At 41.2% G+C, this 13,293-nt stretch overlaps 1 protein-coding gene across 1 annotated transcript in view; it reads right to left on the bottom strand.

Annotated features, from left to right (window-relative positions):
• The window catches only part of lman1 (lectin, mannose-binding, 1), a 61,495-nt gene that overhangs the window by 19,661 nt on the left and 28,541 nt on the right, over nucleotides 1–13,293 (bottom strand). Inside the window, exons 9-10 of the mRNA XM_060853481.1 lie at nucleotides 11,081–11,271; nucleotides 9,005–9,075 (exon numbers count right to left, since the gene is read on the bottom strand). Of these exons, the coding sequence (XP_060709464.1) occupies nucleotides 9,005–9,075; nucleotides 11,081–11,271 (262 nt within the window). The remainder of the gene's footprint in view (nucleotides 1–9,004; nucleotides 9,076–11,080; nucleotides 11,272–13,293) is intronic.

Here is a 13,293-nt window from a genome sequence, read left to right on the forward strand (position 1 = left end):
CACCTACCACCCCACCAACCTCCGCATACAACGTATCATCCGCCGCCATTTCCGCCACCTCCAAACGGACCCCACCACCAAGGATATATTTCCCTCCCCTCCCCTATCAGCGTTCCGCAAGGACCACTCCCTTCGTGACTCCCTCGTCAGATCCACACCCCCCACCAACCCAACCTCCACCCCCGGCACCTTCCCCTGCAACCGCAGGAAATGTAAAACTTGCGCCCACACCTCCACACTCACTTCCCTCCAAGGCCCCAAGGGATCCTTCCATATCCGCCACAAGTTCACCTGTACCTCTACACACATCATCTATTGCATCCACTGCACCCGATGTGGCCTCCTCTATATTGGTGAGACAGGCCGCTTACTTGCGGAACGCTTCAGAGAACACCTCCGGGCCGCCCGAACCAACCAACCCAATCACCCCGTGGCTCAACACTTTAACTCCCCCTCCCACTCCACCGAGGACATGCAGGTCCTTGGACTCCTCCACCGGCAGAACACAACTACACGACGGCTGGAGGAGGAGCGCCTCATCTTCCGCCTGGGAACCCTCCAACCACAAGGTATGAATTCAGATTTCTCCAGTTTCCTCATTTCCCCTCCCCCCACCTTGTCTCAGTCGGTTCCCTCAACTCAGCACCGCCCTCCTAACCTGCAATCCTCTTCCTGACCTCTCCGCCCCCACCCCACTCCGGCCTATCACCCTCACCTTGACCTCCTTCCACCTATCCCACCTCCATCGCCCCTCCCCCAAGTCCCTTCTCCCTACCTTTTATCTTAGCCTGCTTGGCTCTCTCTCTTATTCCTGATGAAGGGCTTATGCTCGAAACGTCGAATTCTCTATTCCTGAGATGCTGCCTGGCCTGCTGTGCTTTGACCAGCAACACATTTGCAGCTGTGATCTCCAGCATCTGCAGACCTCATTTTTTACTCGAACATTCAGACTTTGGCCAATTATACTATAGAAGTGCCAGGCAATGACGGTGTCCAATGAGAGAAAAGCTAACCATTGTCTCAGGGCATTCCATGGCATAAATATCACTGGATTTCCCCACCAACATACTGGGGTTACCAACAACCTGCATAGAAATATTAATACAGATCAGAGGTGAGTAACACCTCCATCTCCACAAAGCCTGTTCAATACTTACAAGGTACAAGTCGGTGGGGGGGGGGGGGGGGGGGGGGGGGGGGGGGGGGGGGGGGGGGAGTGGTGATGGGATATTTTCCCTTGGCTAGATGAGTATAGGGATATTTTCCCCTTGGCTAGATGAGTATAGCTCCGACAAGACATCTAGGATAAAACAAGCGATTTGATTGGCACACCATCCACCATCTTAAACTTTCATTCCCTCCACAAGCAATGCATAATGGAAGCTCTACAAGATGCATTGCAATAACTCACTGTGACTCCTTTGACAACACCTTTCAAAGTCAAATCTATGACCTCTAACACCTAGAAGGTCATTAACAGCAGATATATGGGATCACCACCTGCAAGTGTCCCTCCAAGTCACAGAGCAACATAACTGTCCCTTTGCTGTCATGTGATCAAAGTCCTGGAACTTCCGATAGCTGTCTCAATATCAGTTGGACTACAGCGGTTCAAGGAGGGAGTTTACCACCAACTTCTATAGGGCATTAAATGCTGGCCCAGCCAGTGACTCGTACATCCCTTGAAAAAACATAAAATCATTTATGATGTACCTTACTTCAGTTGCATCTTACACTATCATCAAGGGAGGTCTGGCTGCCAGTGACCTAGCACTTTATGGATTGAAGTACACTGTGATTTGATCCAGACACACTCTTCTTAAGACTATGCATTATTTTGAGTTGCCTGTAAATTTTAGATTCCAATTTGTCTAGGACAGTGGTGCTCAGAAATAAAGTATTTTTACTTCAGATTGCACTTTGTTATTTTCAATGGACAAATTAAACAAATCACTATTAAATCACATGATTTAAATCATTACTTAATCTTTAAAACATTCCTTTGTCATTGCTAGATCCATTTCATTATTGAGAACCAAATCCAGAAATGTCACCTCCTTCATTTGGCAGGAGACAGTCAAATAAAATTCTCCCAACACACCTCAAACATCATCTCCCTCTCTGTCCATTTACACTGTGATTACTCCACAATAGGCTGGATAGTCAAACCCTCCATTATAACTACATGGTTTCCACGTTTCTTTCAAACTGTCAGCTATGCAATCGTGATCAAGTCTAGCCAAATAAATTCTGTCTCATTCCTCAAGGAAACTCGCTAAAATCAATATTCTCTTTAATTAATAGTCATCTCTTCTCCATTTCTTCCCCATTTTGTAACCATCCTATAACCAGAAATACTTCGTGCTGAACTCTGTTTTTTTTCAGCCAGGTCTCAACATCACAACATAATTTTCCCCATGTGACTATTTGCACCTGATGTTCATCGACGTTATTTACCATGTGTTTACATACACACTAACTTAGATCTTATTGCAGCCAAGGATTTTCAGTCAAGATCTTAAGATAGTGGGGAAAAAAACATAATTGATCTCATTTAAATTAACCTATCCTGCATTGTTTCTTAAACGATTCTTTGGTGTTCACTGTCATCCTACCATCAAATTTTCCAAATTTTAAGCACTCTTTGGTTTAGGAATAGTTTCCCAACATAGATAAAAGGTAAATTTAGAATCAGTCTAACTCTCAATTTAAAATAAAGTGTTTTGTTCCCATGAAATGAGAGGAGTATAGTTGTACAAAGAAAACTTTTTATATTTGGATGCATTATTGTACATTAAAATACTAGTCCGGAGCAAATGAAGTGTTTGGCTTTTAAAATAAAGCTTTTCAAAATAGAGAGAACAAATTTTGAACAAAGTAATTTGGCTTAGCATTAAGGGGACTAGATTAACTGTAGTTAACTAAAATAACATAAATGCATTTGTTTGCTCGATAATGGAAGTTATAGGATTTATAACCCAGGAAATTTAGGTCAGATTCCCAAAATGATAGTTTGAAAGGAATTGAATTTGGTTTTACAAAGTTAAAGAGCTAGTTTGAGAAGAAGTGATCATGAAATTATGAAAAAACAGCTCATTCACAAATGTTGTTTAGGAAAGGAGAAACAGCCATTCTCATTCAGTCCAGCCAAAACGAACTCCTATTCAAACTGCAATGTCATAAACACATTAAATCCATCTAAAGTGGCTTTAAGTCATCAGTTATAGTCAAAAATGTTGGTCTTGTCTGAAAAATCCACATCAACATAATACAAAATTGAAAATGGAGGAATTTTTAAAACGACTGAAAATAAAGTTGTTGTGGCGCTGTCGACGAAAAGATTGGAACCACTGGACAAATCCACAACATAAATTAACAAAAAAAATGAAAGCTCCAAGGTGCAGCACAGCTTTGCAGTAGTGATTTTAGTTTCAAGTAAAAGATCAACTCTGCCCACAATGTTTTCAAACAATGACACTAGTCCCTTCTGAAAAATTGTGAAACCACTGTGAAACATATCCTAGAGCATTAAGAATTTATCCAGATAATCTCCCCTACGAAGGCTTCTACTGTATGATTAACAGATAAAAATTTAATTTAGTAGAGCTATTCCATGAAGTACAACATCTGATCATCTTGTGACCATGAAAAAGCCGCAAAAATAGCCAGAACTTTTTGTACCTTAGATTTTATCCTTTTGGCAATCTAAATTACCCATTTGAAGCACAATTTCAATTTACGCTAACCTGTTAGTTTTTAAAAAATATTAGAATGGATATTGAAATACTATGAATTACACACATTAAAAAATTCTATTCATTAACAGATCTCCAATAGTATTGTTCAAAATGGGTCAGATAAGAAGGTGTTACAAAGTAAGAGGGGCTTATGCTTTACCTTGATGAGAGGTTATAAAAATATATTGTGTGGCAACTTCAATGTTGTGAAATATCAAGGTATTTTTCAGAAGCATTGGAGTTATAGAGTCATACTGTTTAGAAACAAATCCTTCAGCCCACCAGATCTACGTCAACCAACAAAGATCAAATTACACTATTCCTTTTCACCTGCACTTGGTCCATAGTCTACTCTTCTCTGGCATTTTAAGTGTTCACCCATATGCTTAAATGCTGTGAGTGTATCTGCCTCCGCCAAACTCTCAGACATAATTATACAAAATTTAACCCAAATCCACATGCACACATATTAGGACAGGTAGCTATAAGAAAAAAAGATGAAGGCGTTGAGGGCTTCAATTGGGACAAAATGCTGACCTGGCATTAGACCAGCATAGCATTTAAAAATCATGCTAATTTTTGTGGTAGGGAAAATGTCACATCAGGTTAGAGAGAAATAGCACTCATGTATTAAAGAAAAAGAGAGATCCTATAAAGTGGCCAAGAGCATTGGGAAATCAGAAGATTTGGGAAGGCTACAAAAACAAACAGAGGATAACAAAGAGAGTAATAAGGAAGGAGAGGATCAAATATGAAGGTAGGCTAGCCAGTAATATTAGAAATGATAGTAAAAGTTTCTTTCAATACATAAGAAACAAACGACAGGTAAAAACAGACATTGGGCCCTTCAAACTGATGCTGGAAGCCTAGTGATGGGAGATAAGGAAATAGCAGGAGAATTTACTTTGCGTCAGTTTTCACAGTGGAAGACATGAGTAATATCCCAATAATTAAAGGGAGTCAGGGGGCTGAGTTGAGTATGGTTGCCGTTACAAAAGAGAAAGTGCTAGAAAAGCTAAAAGGTCCTAAAATTGATAAATCTCCTGGCCCCGATGGGATACATCCTAGGGTTCTGAGAGGGGTGGCTGAGGAAATAGCGGAGGCATTGGTTGAGATTTTTCAAAAGTCACTGGAGTCAGGGAAAGTCCCGGATGATTGGAAAATCGCTGTTGTAACCCCCTTGTTCGAGAAAGGATCAAGACAAAAGATGGAAAATTATAGGCCAATTAGCCTTACCTCGGTTGTTGGTAAAATTCTAGAATCCATCATTAAGGATGAGGTTTCTAAATTCTTAGAAGAGCAGAGTCGGATTAGAACAAGTCAACATGGATTTAGTAAGGGGAGGTCGTGCCTGACAAACCTGTTGGAATTCTTTGAAGAGGTGACAAGTAGGTTAGATCAGGGAAACCCAGTGGATGTGGTCTATCTAGACTTCCAAAAGGCCTTTGATAAGGTGCCACACGGGAGGCTGCTGAGCAAGGTGAGGGCCCATGGTGTTCGAGGTGAGCTACTGGTATGGATTGAGGATTGGTTGTCTGACAGAAGGCAAAAAGTTGGGATAAAAGGTTCTTTTTCGGAATGGCAGCCAGTGACAAGCAGTGTCCCGCAGGGTTCAGTGTTGGGGCCGCAGCTGTTCACTAATGATCTGGATGAAGGACTGGGAGCATTCTAGTGATGTTTGCCGATGGTACGAAGTTAGGTGGACAGGCAGGTAGTACTGAGGAAGTGGGGAGGCTGCAGAAGGATCCAGGAAATGGCTGATGGAACTCAACGTGAGCAAATGCAAGGTCTTGCACTTTGGAAAAAAGAATAAAAGCATAGACTACATTCTAAACGGTGAGAAAATTCGTAAAGCCAAAGTACAAAGGGATCTGGGAGTGTTAGTCGAGGATTCTCTAAAGGTAAACATGCAGTTGAGTCTGTGATTAAGAAAGCGAATGCAATGCTGTCACTTATCTCAAGAGGGTTGGATTATAAAAGCACCGTTGTGCTACTGAGACTTTATAAAGCTCTGATTAGGCCTCATTTAGAATACTGTGTCCAGTTTTGGTCCCACACATCAGGAAGGACATACTGGCACTGGAACGTGTCCAGCGGAGATTCACATGGATGATCCCTGGAACGGTTGGTCTAACATACGAGGAACGGCTGAGGATCCTTGGATTGTATTCATTGGAGTTTAGAAGATTAAGGGGAGCCTTAATAGAAACTTACAAGATATTACATGGCTTGGAAAGAGTGGATGCTAGGAATTTTTTTTCCGTTAGGCGAGGACCCATGGACACAGCCTTAAAATTAGAGGGGGTCAATTCAGAACAGAAATGCAGAGACATTTCTTCAGCCAGAGAGCGGTGGGCCTGTGGAATTCATTGCCACAGGGTGCAGTGGAGGCCGGGACACTAAACGTCTTCAAGGCAGAGATTGATTGATTCTTGATGTCTCGAGGAATTAAGGGGAGAATACGGGAAAGTGGAGTTGAAATGCCCATCAGCCATGATTGAATGGCGGAGTGGACTTGATGGGCCGAATGGCCTCACTTCCACTCCTATGTCTTATGGTCTTACATTGCTTCCACATAGTAGCAACATGAAATGGCTAGCTTCAGTCATTGCTCAAATATTTGGGATACCTCATCCTTTGAGTAACTTGGAGGTAGACAAACACTAGATAGGAAAGTGGTGCTCTTAGGCCAAAAATGCATGGTATCTCAGTTGTTAGCACTGCTGCCTCACAGTGCCAGGGATCCAGGTTCAATTCCAGACTCTTGAGACTGTGTGTGGAGTTTGCAGATTCTTCCTGTATCTGCACGGGTTTCCTCCAGGTGCTCCAGTTTCCTCCCACAGTCCAAAGATGTGCAGGTTAGGTGAATTGGCCATCCAAATTTCCCAGTGCTCAGGGATGTGTAAGCTAGGTGTGTTAGTCAAGGGAAAATGTTGAGTAATATGGTAGGGGAATGGGTCTGGGTGGGATACTCTTTGGAGGGTTGGTGTGGACTTGGGCCAAATGGCCTACTATAGGGATTCTCTGAAAAAGGGAGTGAGGTATACACAGCAAGCAACCATCTGATCTTGATGGATGAAAGTTTACCTCGAGCAGCATGCCATTTTAGGTGTTCATAACAGGAACACTAAGGGTGGTACTCAACTGGCCACAAATGTGCAAAACCCAGAAATATAATGTCAAATATGATTCTGATTGGCAGCAGTTGCCAAATAATCTAGGGTGGCCAAAAGTTATAATTACAAACTATTTAAGATCAGTCGTCAGACTTACAATTGGCTCAGTTAGCTTGTTCAAAAAAAATCTGTTCAGTCCTTATTTTGAGGATTGTGCCAAAATCTTCCAGTGGAATGGTGTACACTTATGGCAAAATACTGCAGTGGTTTGCCAATGTCTTCTGCAGGATGGATGACCAGGAAATTCTACTGCTCTTAGGCACATTGGAAGAATGTATATGCTGATAACTGACCTATTTAGCCACATTTCAAAATGTGTATTCTATTACCAATAAGTCCCGTCACAGGATTGAAAGGTGGATCTTCTGAGCCAGAGGTAGGAATGCTTTCAATAGAAGACCTCGTTTAAGTAACATGCTTCACATGAAAGCACAAGTATGACTGGTAATGTTGGCACTTCTTTTTACATTCCTTATTGATTGAATTGATTCCTTACAATGTTACTCATGAAGTGGAATAACTTTTCACCAAAAGGAACACTAAGTATTAATACTAGAAAGTTGAAAAGATCCCCACTCTTCTTTAAAAGGTATAACAGTAATGCTGCCTCACAGCACCTGAGACCCGGGTTCATTTCCCGACTCAGGTGAGTGACTGTGTGGAGTTTGCACGTTCTCCCCGTGTCTGCGTGGGTTTCCTCCGGGTGCTCTGGTTTCCTCCCACAGTCCAAAGATGTGCGGCTCAGGTGAATTGGCCATGCTAAATTGCCCGTAGTGTTAGGTAAGGGGTAAATGTAGGGGTATGGGTGGGTTTCGCTTCTGCGGGTCGGTGTGGACTTGTTGGGCCGAAGGGCCTGTTTCCACACTGTAAGTCTAATCTAAAAAAAAACAAAGAACTGTGGATGCTGGCAATCTGAAATACAAACAGAAATTGCTGCAGCAACTCAGGAGGTCTGCTGGCATCAATGGGAAGAAAGTAGAATCAACTTTTCAATTCCACTGACTCTTCACCAGAACATTTATGGTGGGAAGTTGTTTGTGTTTAAATTATTTCAAAAGTAGACATCACTAGAAATGACAGCATTTACCATCCAGTCTACTTTCTCTCGAGAATGTGAGGCTCTCTTTGGGCTACCACAGTCAGTGTACAGGAAGACTCCGATAGTGCTGTTCTGCAAGGGAGTTTCAGGATTTTGACTAGTGTTAATGAAAGATTAGCAATCCATTTAAGAGTTTAGATGATATATGGTTTGGGTCAAACAAATGGTCTTCCGATATACATGCAGTTCTTATCCTTATAGGCAATATATATCACTGGTTCATAAGGTGCTATCAATGAAGCCTTGGTAAATAGCTGCAGTACATCTTACAAATGTTATCCACTGAAGCTACAATGCCCCAGTGATGGATGTGGTGCTAAACTAAAGGGCTACTTTGTCCTGGATGCTGTCAAGTTTTTTTGAGTCCTGCTGAAGCTGCACTACTCCAGGCAAGGTGACTTGGACCTTGTAGGTCATGAAAAGGCTTTGGGAAATCAGGAGGAGAGAGAGAGTCAACCTCCTCAGGAGTATCCAACCACTGACCTAATATCTTATTGCCAGGGGGCTAGTTACATTTCTGGTCAAGGGTGAAACCTCTTTCCGAAAATGTGTTGCTGGAAAAGCGCAGCAGGTCAGGCAGTATCCAAGGAACAGGAAATTCGACATTTTGGGCATAAGCCCTTCATCAGGAAACCTCTTTCTCCATTGAAAGAAGGTCTATAGTTGGGAGGGGTTGGGGTCTATACTATACACAAACAGTCGTTTAATAGTACAGAATTTGAACATGGCTAAAAGCAAATAAAAAAGGAGACATTTTAATCAAAGCTTTTCATCTTGCACTCATCAGGACATTTGCAAGAATACTAATGTTTAACTTGTAAATTCAAATTCTTTTGGATGTCCTGAAAAACATTTTCTCAGCAACTCGCTGCACACACAAGATAGAATCTCTGAACACAAGATTTAAATCCTCATAATACACTGGACTTTAAACATTAAATAGGCAAGCTTCACATCAACAAAATTATTTTTGGAAACCATTCGTCACTCACTTCAATTCACCAACATGTCTAAGCACCTCTTGCTGGTATCTCATAATATTGTCAAGTTCGCCTGGAGGGAGCTGGAATAGAAAAACAGGAAAAAAAACGTTAAAGCAAGCTTTAAACAGACAATATATAAAGCAGCTTAAGCAAAAGAGTAATGACTCCCTTCTTATATTTTATTGTTAGTACACAGCAAACCTCCAAAAACATTTCTTATCAATGACCTTTGTTGCATCGGAACACGTCAACATTCTTATTATAATAACTACCTACAGCTGCACTAATAAAGCAAAATTCTCATCTAAGTTTGTTATTAACACCAGTTAAAGGCCCTGTAGCCCGAACAACTGTCTATTTAGTGGGTATCAGAAATGTAAATGGAAAAACTCATTGGAAATATGAAAATAAGGACAGACTGTATCATTTCAGAACAAGGGCCTAATCATACATCACAGTCCATTTCTTCCACAACTCGTAACATCAGATTATCTGAAATTCTGTCCCAAAATCCTTATGTTATTTGTTGGCTGTGTGCAACTAGATATTAAATTTTAATGATAACTGACAATATTTTAACAAATAAATCTGGGCAAAGGCCATAATTTCATCAACTCAAATACACATCTTTGTGAATAAGTGTTAAGCAATTATTGTGCCAAGTGTGTTGTTAAAGTGAGCTGCTTATTTATACAGACAATACACAAACATCTTTCAGGGATGTTTTCTTCCTAATTTGTCAAATCTCCAAAGGGATCTGAAACTTCCTTCAATCGTTATTGTAGAAAAGTTGTTTTTCACAGATACGCAAATGCTACATGATCAGAAAGATACTGTACCTTGTACTTCTAAATGAGAAGATGAATCCTAACTAGACTATTGGAATGAATGGGAATTCACTTTTGTAAGTGAAGTTTGATTCAATCTCACTCTAGCACTGATGCACCACTCAAAACGTGTCCACAAGGATTCCAATTTACACTGAATTAGTTGTTACAGAAGGACATTAGGTCTCGAAATAGAAATGTCTTGCTGACGATTCACCAAATTGGATGTTAACACATATTGATGGGCAACTGCAGCAAAAGCTTCACCCAGTTCCTGCTGAATTAAACCTGATTTTTCTTTACTGCTATGCAGGAGAGTAGTAGAGAGAAGTGAACTCAAACTTTAAAAACAAAGGAAAGACAAAAGTTGAATTCTTTTAACGGATACACTTGAGTAGCTAATCTCCTCACTCACGCATTACACAAAGCCACTGAAATAAGCAGTATGCAAACAGACCAGAAAATATTTGCATAATTTTGTTCTCCCTGGTTGATTTCAATAAATGCTGAAAGATTACCAAATTTTCTACAATGTCTTCAGTTACCTCCTGCAGAATTCTGGGATGCAGTCCATCTGGTTCAGGTTATTTATCCACCTTCATACCTTTCAGCTTCACCAGCATTTTCTCCTTAGCAGTGGCCACTACACTCACCTCTGCCCCTAGAATCTCTTGAAGCTATCGGTTGTTTTCATAGGCTGTCCTAGTTATACTCAGAGTCAAAAGGTGTGATGCTGGGAAAGTGCAGCTGGTCAGGCAGCAGAGGAGCAGGAGAGTTTACATTTCGAGCATAAGCTCTTCATCAGGAATGGGGTGGTTTTGGGGGTGGGGTGGGCGCAGAGATAAATGGAAGTTGGGTGGGATGGGGAGGGAAGGTAGCTGGGAATGAGATAGATAGATGAAGGTGGGGATGATGGTGATAGGTCAGAGTGGAGGGTGGAGCGGATAGGTCGGAAGGAAGATGAACAGGTAGGGTAAGTTCAAGAAGGTGGTGCCGGATTGGAGGGTTGGACCTGTCCTAGTTATACTGCCAAATCAACACCAAGTTGTGGACACAGAAGACAGTTTTTTTTTCAGCTCAAAGAGCAAATGTGAAATTGATATGTATAAAACACAAGTGAATTAACTTTGCACGAGTGCTGTCATTGAGTCACTGCTGATAGTTTACCACTCAGCCCTTTATCTCCTCCAAATTAGGCATTTGGAGTACAACTTTTATTTTGAAATAACAACCTAGAACCATATACTGCAGTACATACCTGTCCTGCTTGTGGTGCTGTATTTGTCCCCCTCTTTGCCATTTCCTCTGTCACTAAGGAGACATACCTCCTTTGTTCATCCAGAATCATGTTGAGTTGTTTGTTCAACTGTTTGATTTCAAGGTGGATGCGATTCTGACCTTCAAAGATTTGTCTCAATTCTCGTTCATTCACAGTTTCAAATATATCTGCTACAGTAATGTAAATGAATTTTGTTGTATTCCATATACTTGAATGTATTTACTATTTTCTATTTACATAATGATTTACATTCACTACAAAACATACTCAAGAGAAACTCTCAGTTTAGGATTGCAAATACCAATGTTTGACCAACTATTTTAAAATTATTAGACAATTAATGGACAGTATGTTTGAGAAGATTTGTAGCTCAAATTGAGGTTTTGGATGTAGATTTGCTGGCTGAGCTGGAATGATCGTATGGTGATAAAATGTCTGAAAACTAGGTAACATCTTCAGTGAACCGCTGAATGAAGCACTGGTGGTGTAGCCTGCTTTCTATTTATGTGTTGGAGTTTCCTTGGTTAGTGATATCATTTCCTATGGTGTTGTCACTTCCTGCTCTTTTCCTCAGGGGGTGGTAAATGGGATCCAACTGGGACTTTTATCAACACACTGACTTGGATCCCATTTACCACCCCTGAGAAAAAGAACAGGAAATGACATCACCAACCCAAGGAATCTCCAACATATAAATAGAAAGCAGGCACCACCACTGGTGCTTTATTCAGAGGCTCACTGAAGATGTTACCTTGTATGGTGACAAAATGTCTGAAAACGAACCTTCCAGCTCAGCCACCAAACCCAAATCCAGGACAGTATGTTCCTAAATTACTGTTAAATGTTCTTTCCAATAAGACTTCCTGCCATAAAAGTAAAATTAACTCACAGACCTGAAAAAAGATTAGATATTTAGATACAGTTTAAAAATCTCTTAAAAGTAGAACCATTTCAACAGGATCAAGAGTGTGGTGCTGGAAAAAGCACAGGTGGTCAGGCAGCACCCAAGAAGCAGGAGAATTGACATTTCGGGCTTAAGCACTTCATCAGGACTAAAGCTTGTAGGCTGGGGGACAGACATAAATGAGAGGAGGGTTGCAGCTAGGGGGAAGGTAGCTGAGAATGCAATAGGTAAATGAAGGTGAGGGAGAAGGTGATAAGTCAGAAAGGAGTGAGGGAGAAGATGATATAGAGAGAGGAGAACTTCAAGGTAGGCATCCTTGGAAGAGGGTTTGCAGTAACGTTTAAAATCAACTAGTGGAAAGTGAGGACTGCAGACGCTGGAGATCAGAACCTAACAGCAGTTTATGAACTACTGGATTGAAGTTCTACATTCGTAAGTAGATTGTCAAATGACAATTGGAGTCCTTTCAAGAAATTTCTTTTGAGACTTCTCTTAGGGCAGTAATGTTTTTTTTAAGTGAGAAGTGGTATCACACAAAGCAAGTAGTTTCTAAATTAATTCTCTGACCTATGCAATCAGTAAATTTTAGTGAGGCTTGTAATAGGGCCAAAGATTTCTCCAGTTTCCTCATTTCCCCTCCCCCCACCTTGTCTCAGTCGGTTCCCTCAACTCAGCACCGCCCTCCTAACCTGCAATCCTCTTCCTGACCTCTCCGCCCCCACCCCACTCCGGCCTATCACCCTCACCTTGACCTCCTTCCACCTATCCCACCTCCATTGCCCCTCCCCCTAGTCCCTCCTCCCTACCCTTTATCTTAGCCTGCTTGGCTCTCTCTCTCTCTTATTCCTGATGAAGGGCTTATGCTCGAAACGTCGAATTCTCTATTCCTGAGATGCTGCCTGGCCTGCTGTGCTTTGACCAGCAACACATTTGCAGCTGTGATCTCCAGCATCTGCAGACCTCATTTTTTACTTACAGTGTTATATTGAGCTGAGTTAAAGAGGGATATAAAAATGCTCAGCACTTCTCATCACTCTCTGTTCAGAAATTTGCAAACATAGGGAAAGACAAGATTGTGCAAGAACAAAAAACCTGTCAATATACTGATAATTATCAGTGGTCAATCTGATAATGGTATTGAAACTGCTTAGCAACTTTAGAAGTGTTGTATTACAACAGAGTTTAGATTCAACTCTAATAATTACGAATATAATAGAGAATGTGGTACAGTACAAAGGCAAATATTTTGGATATCTGAAATTGTAGAAATAAAATGGGGACACAATAC

This window comes from Hemiscyllium ocellatum, chromosome 1, assembly GCF_020745735.1.
Source record: "Hemiscyllium ocellatum isolate sHemOce1 chromosome 1, sHemOce1.pat.X.cur, whole genome shotgun sequence".
Classification (NCBI taxonomy): Eukaryota; Metazoa; Chordata; class Chondrichthyes; order Orectolobiformes; family Hemiscylliidae; genus Hemiscyllium; species Hemiscyllium ocellatum.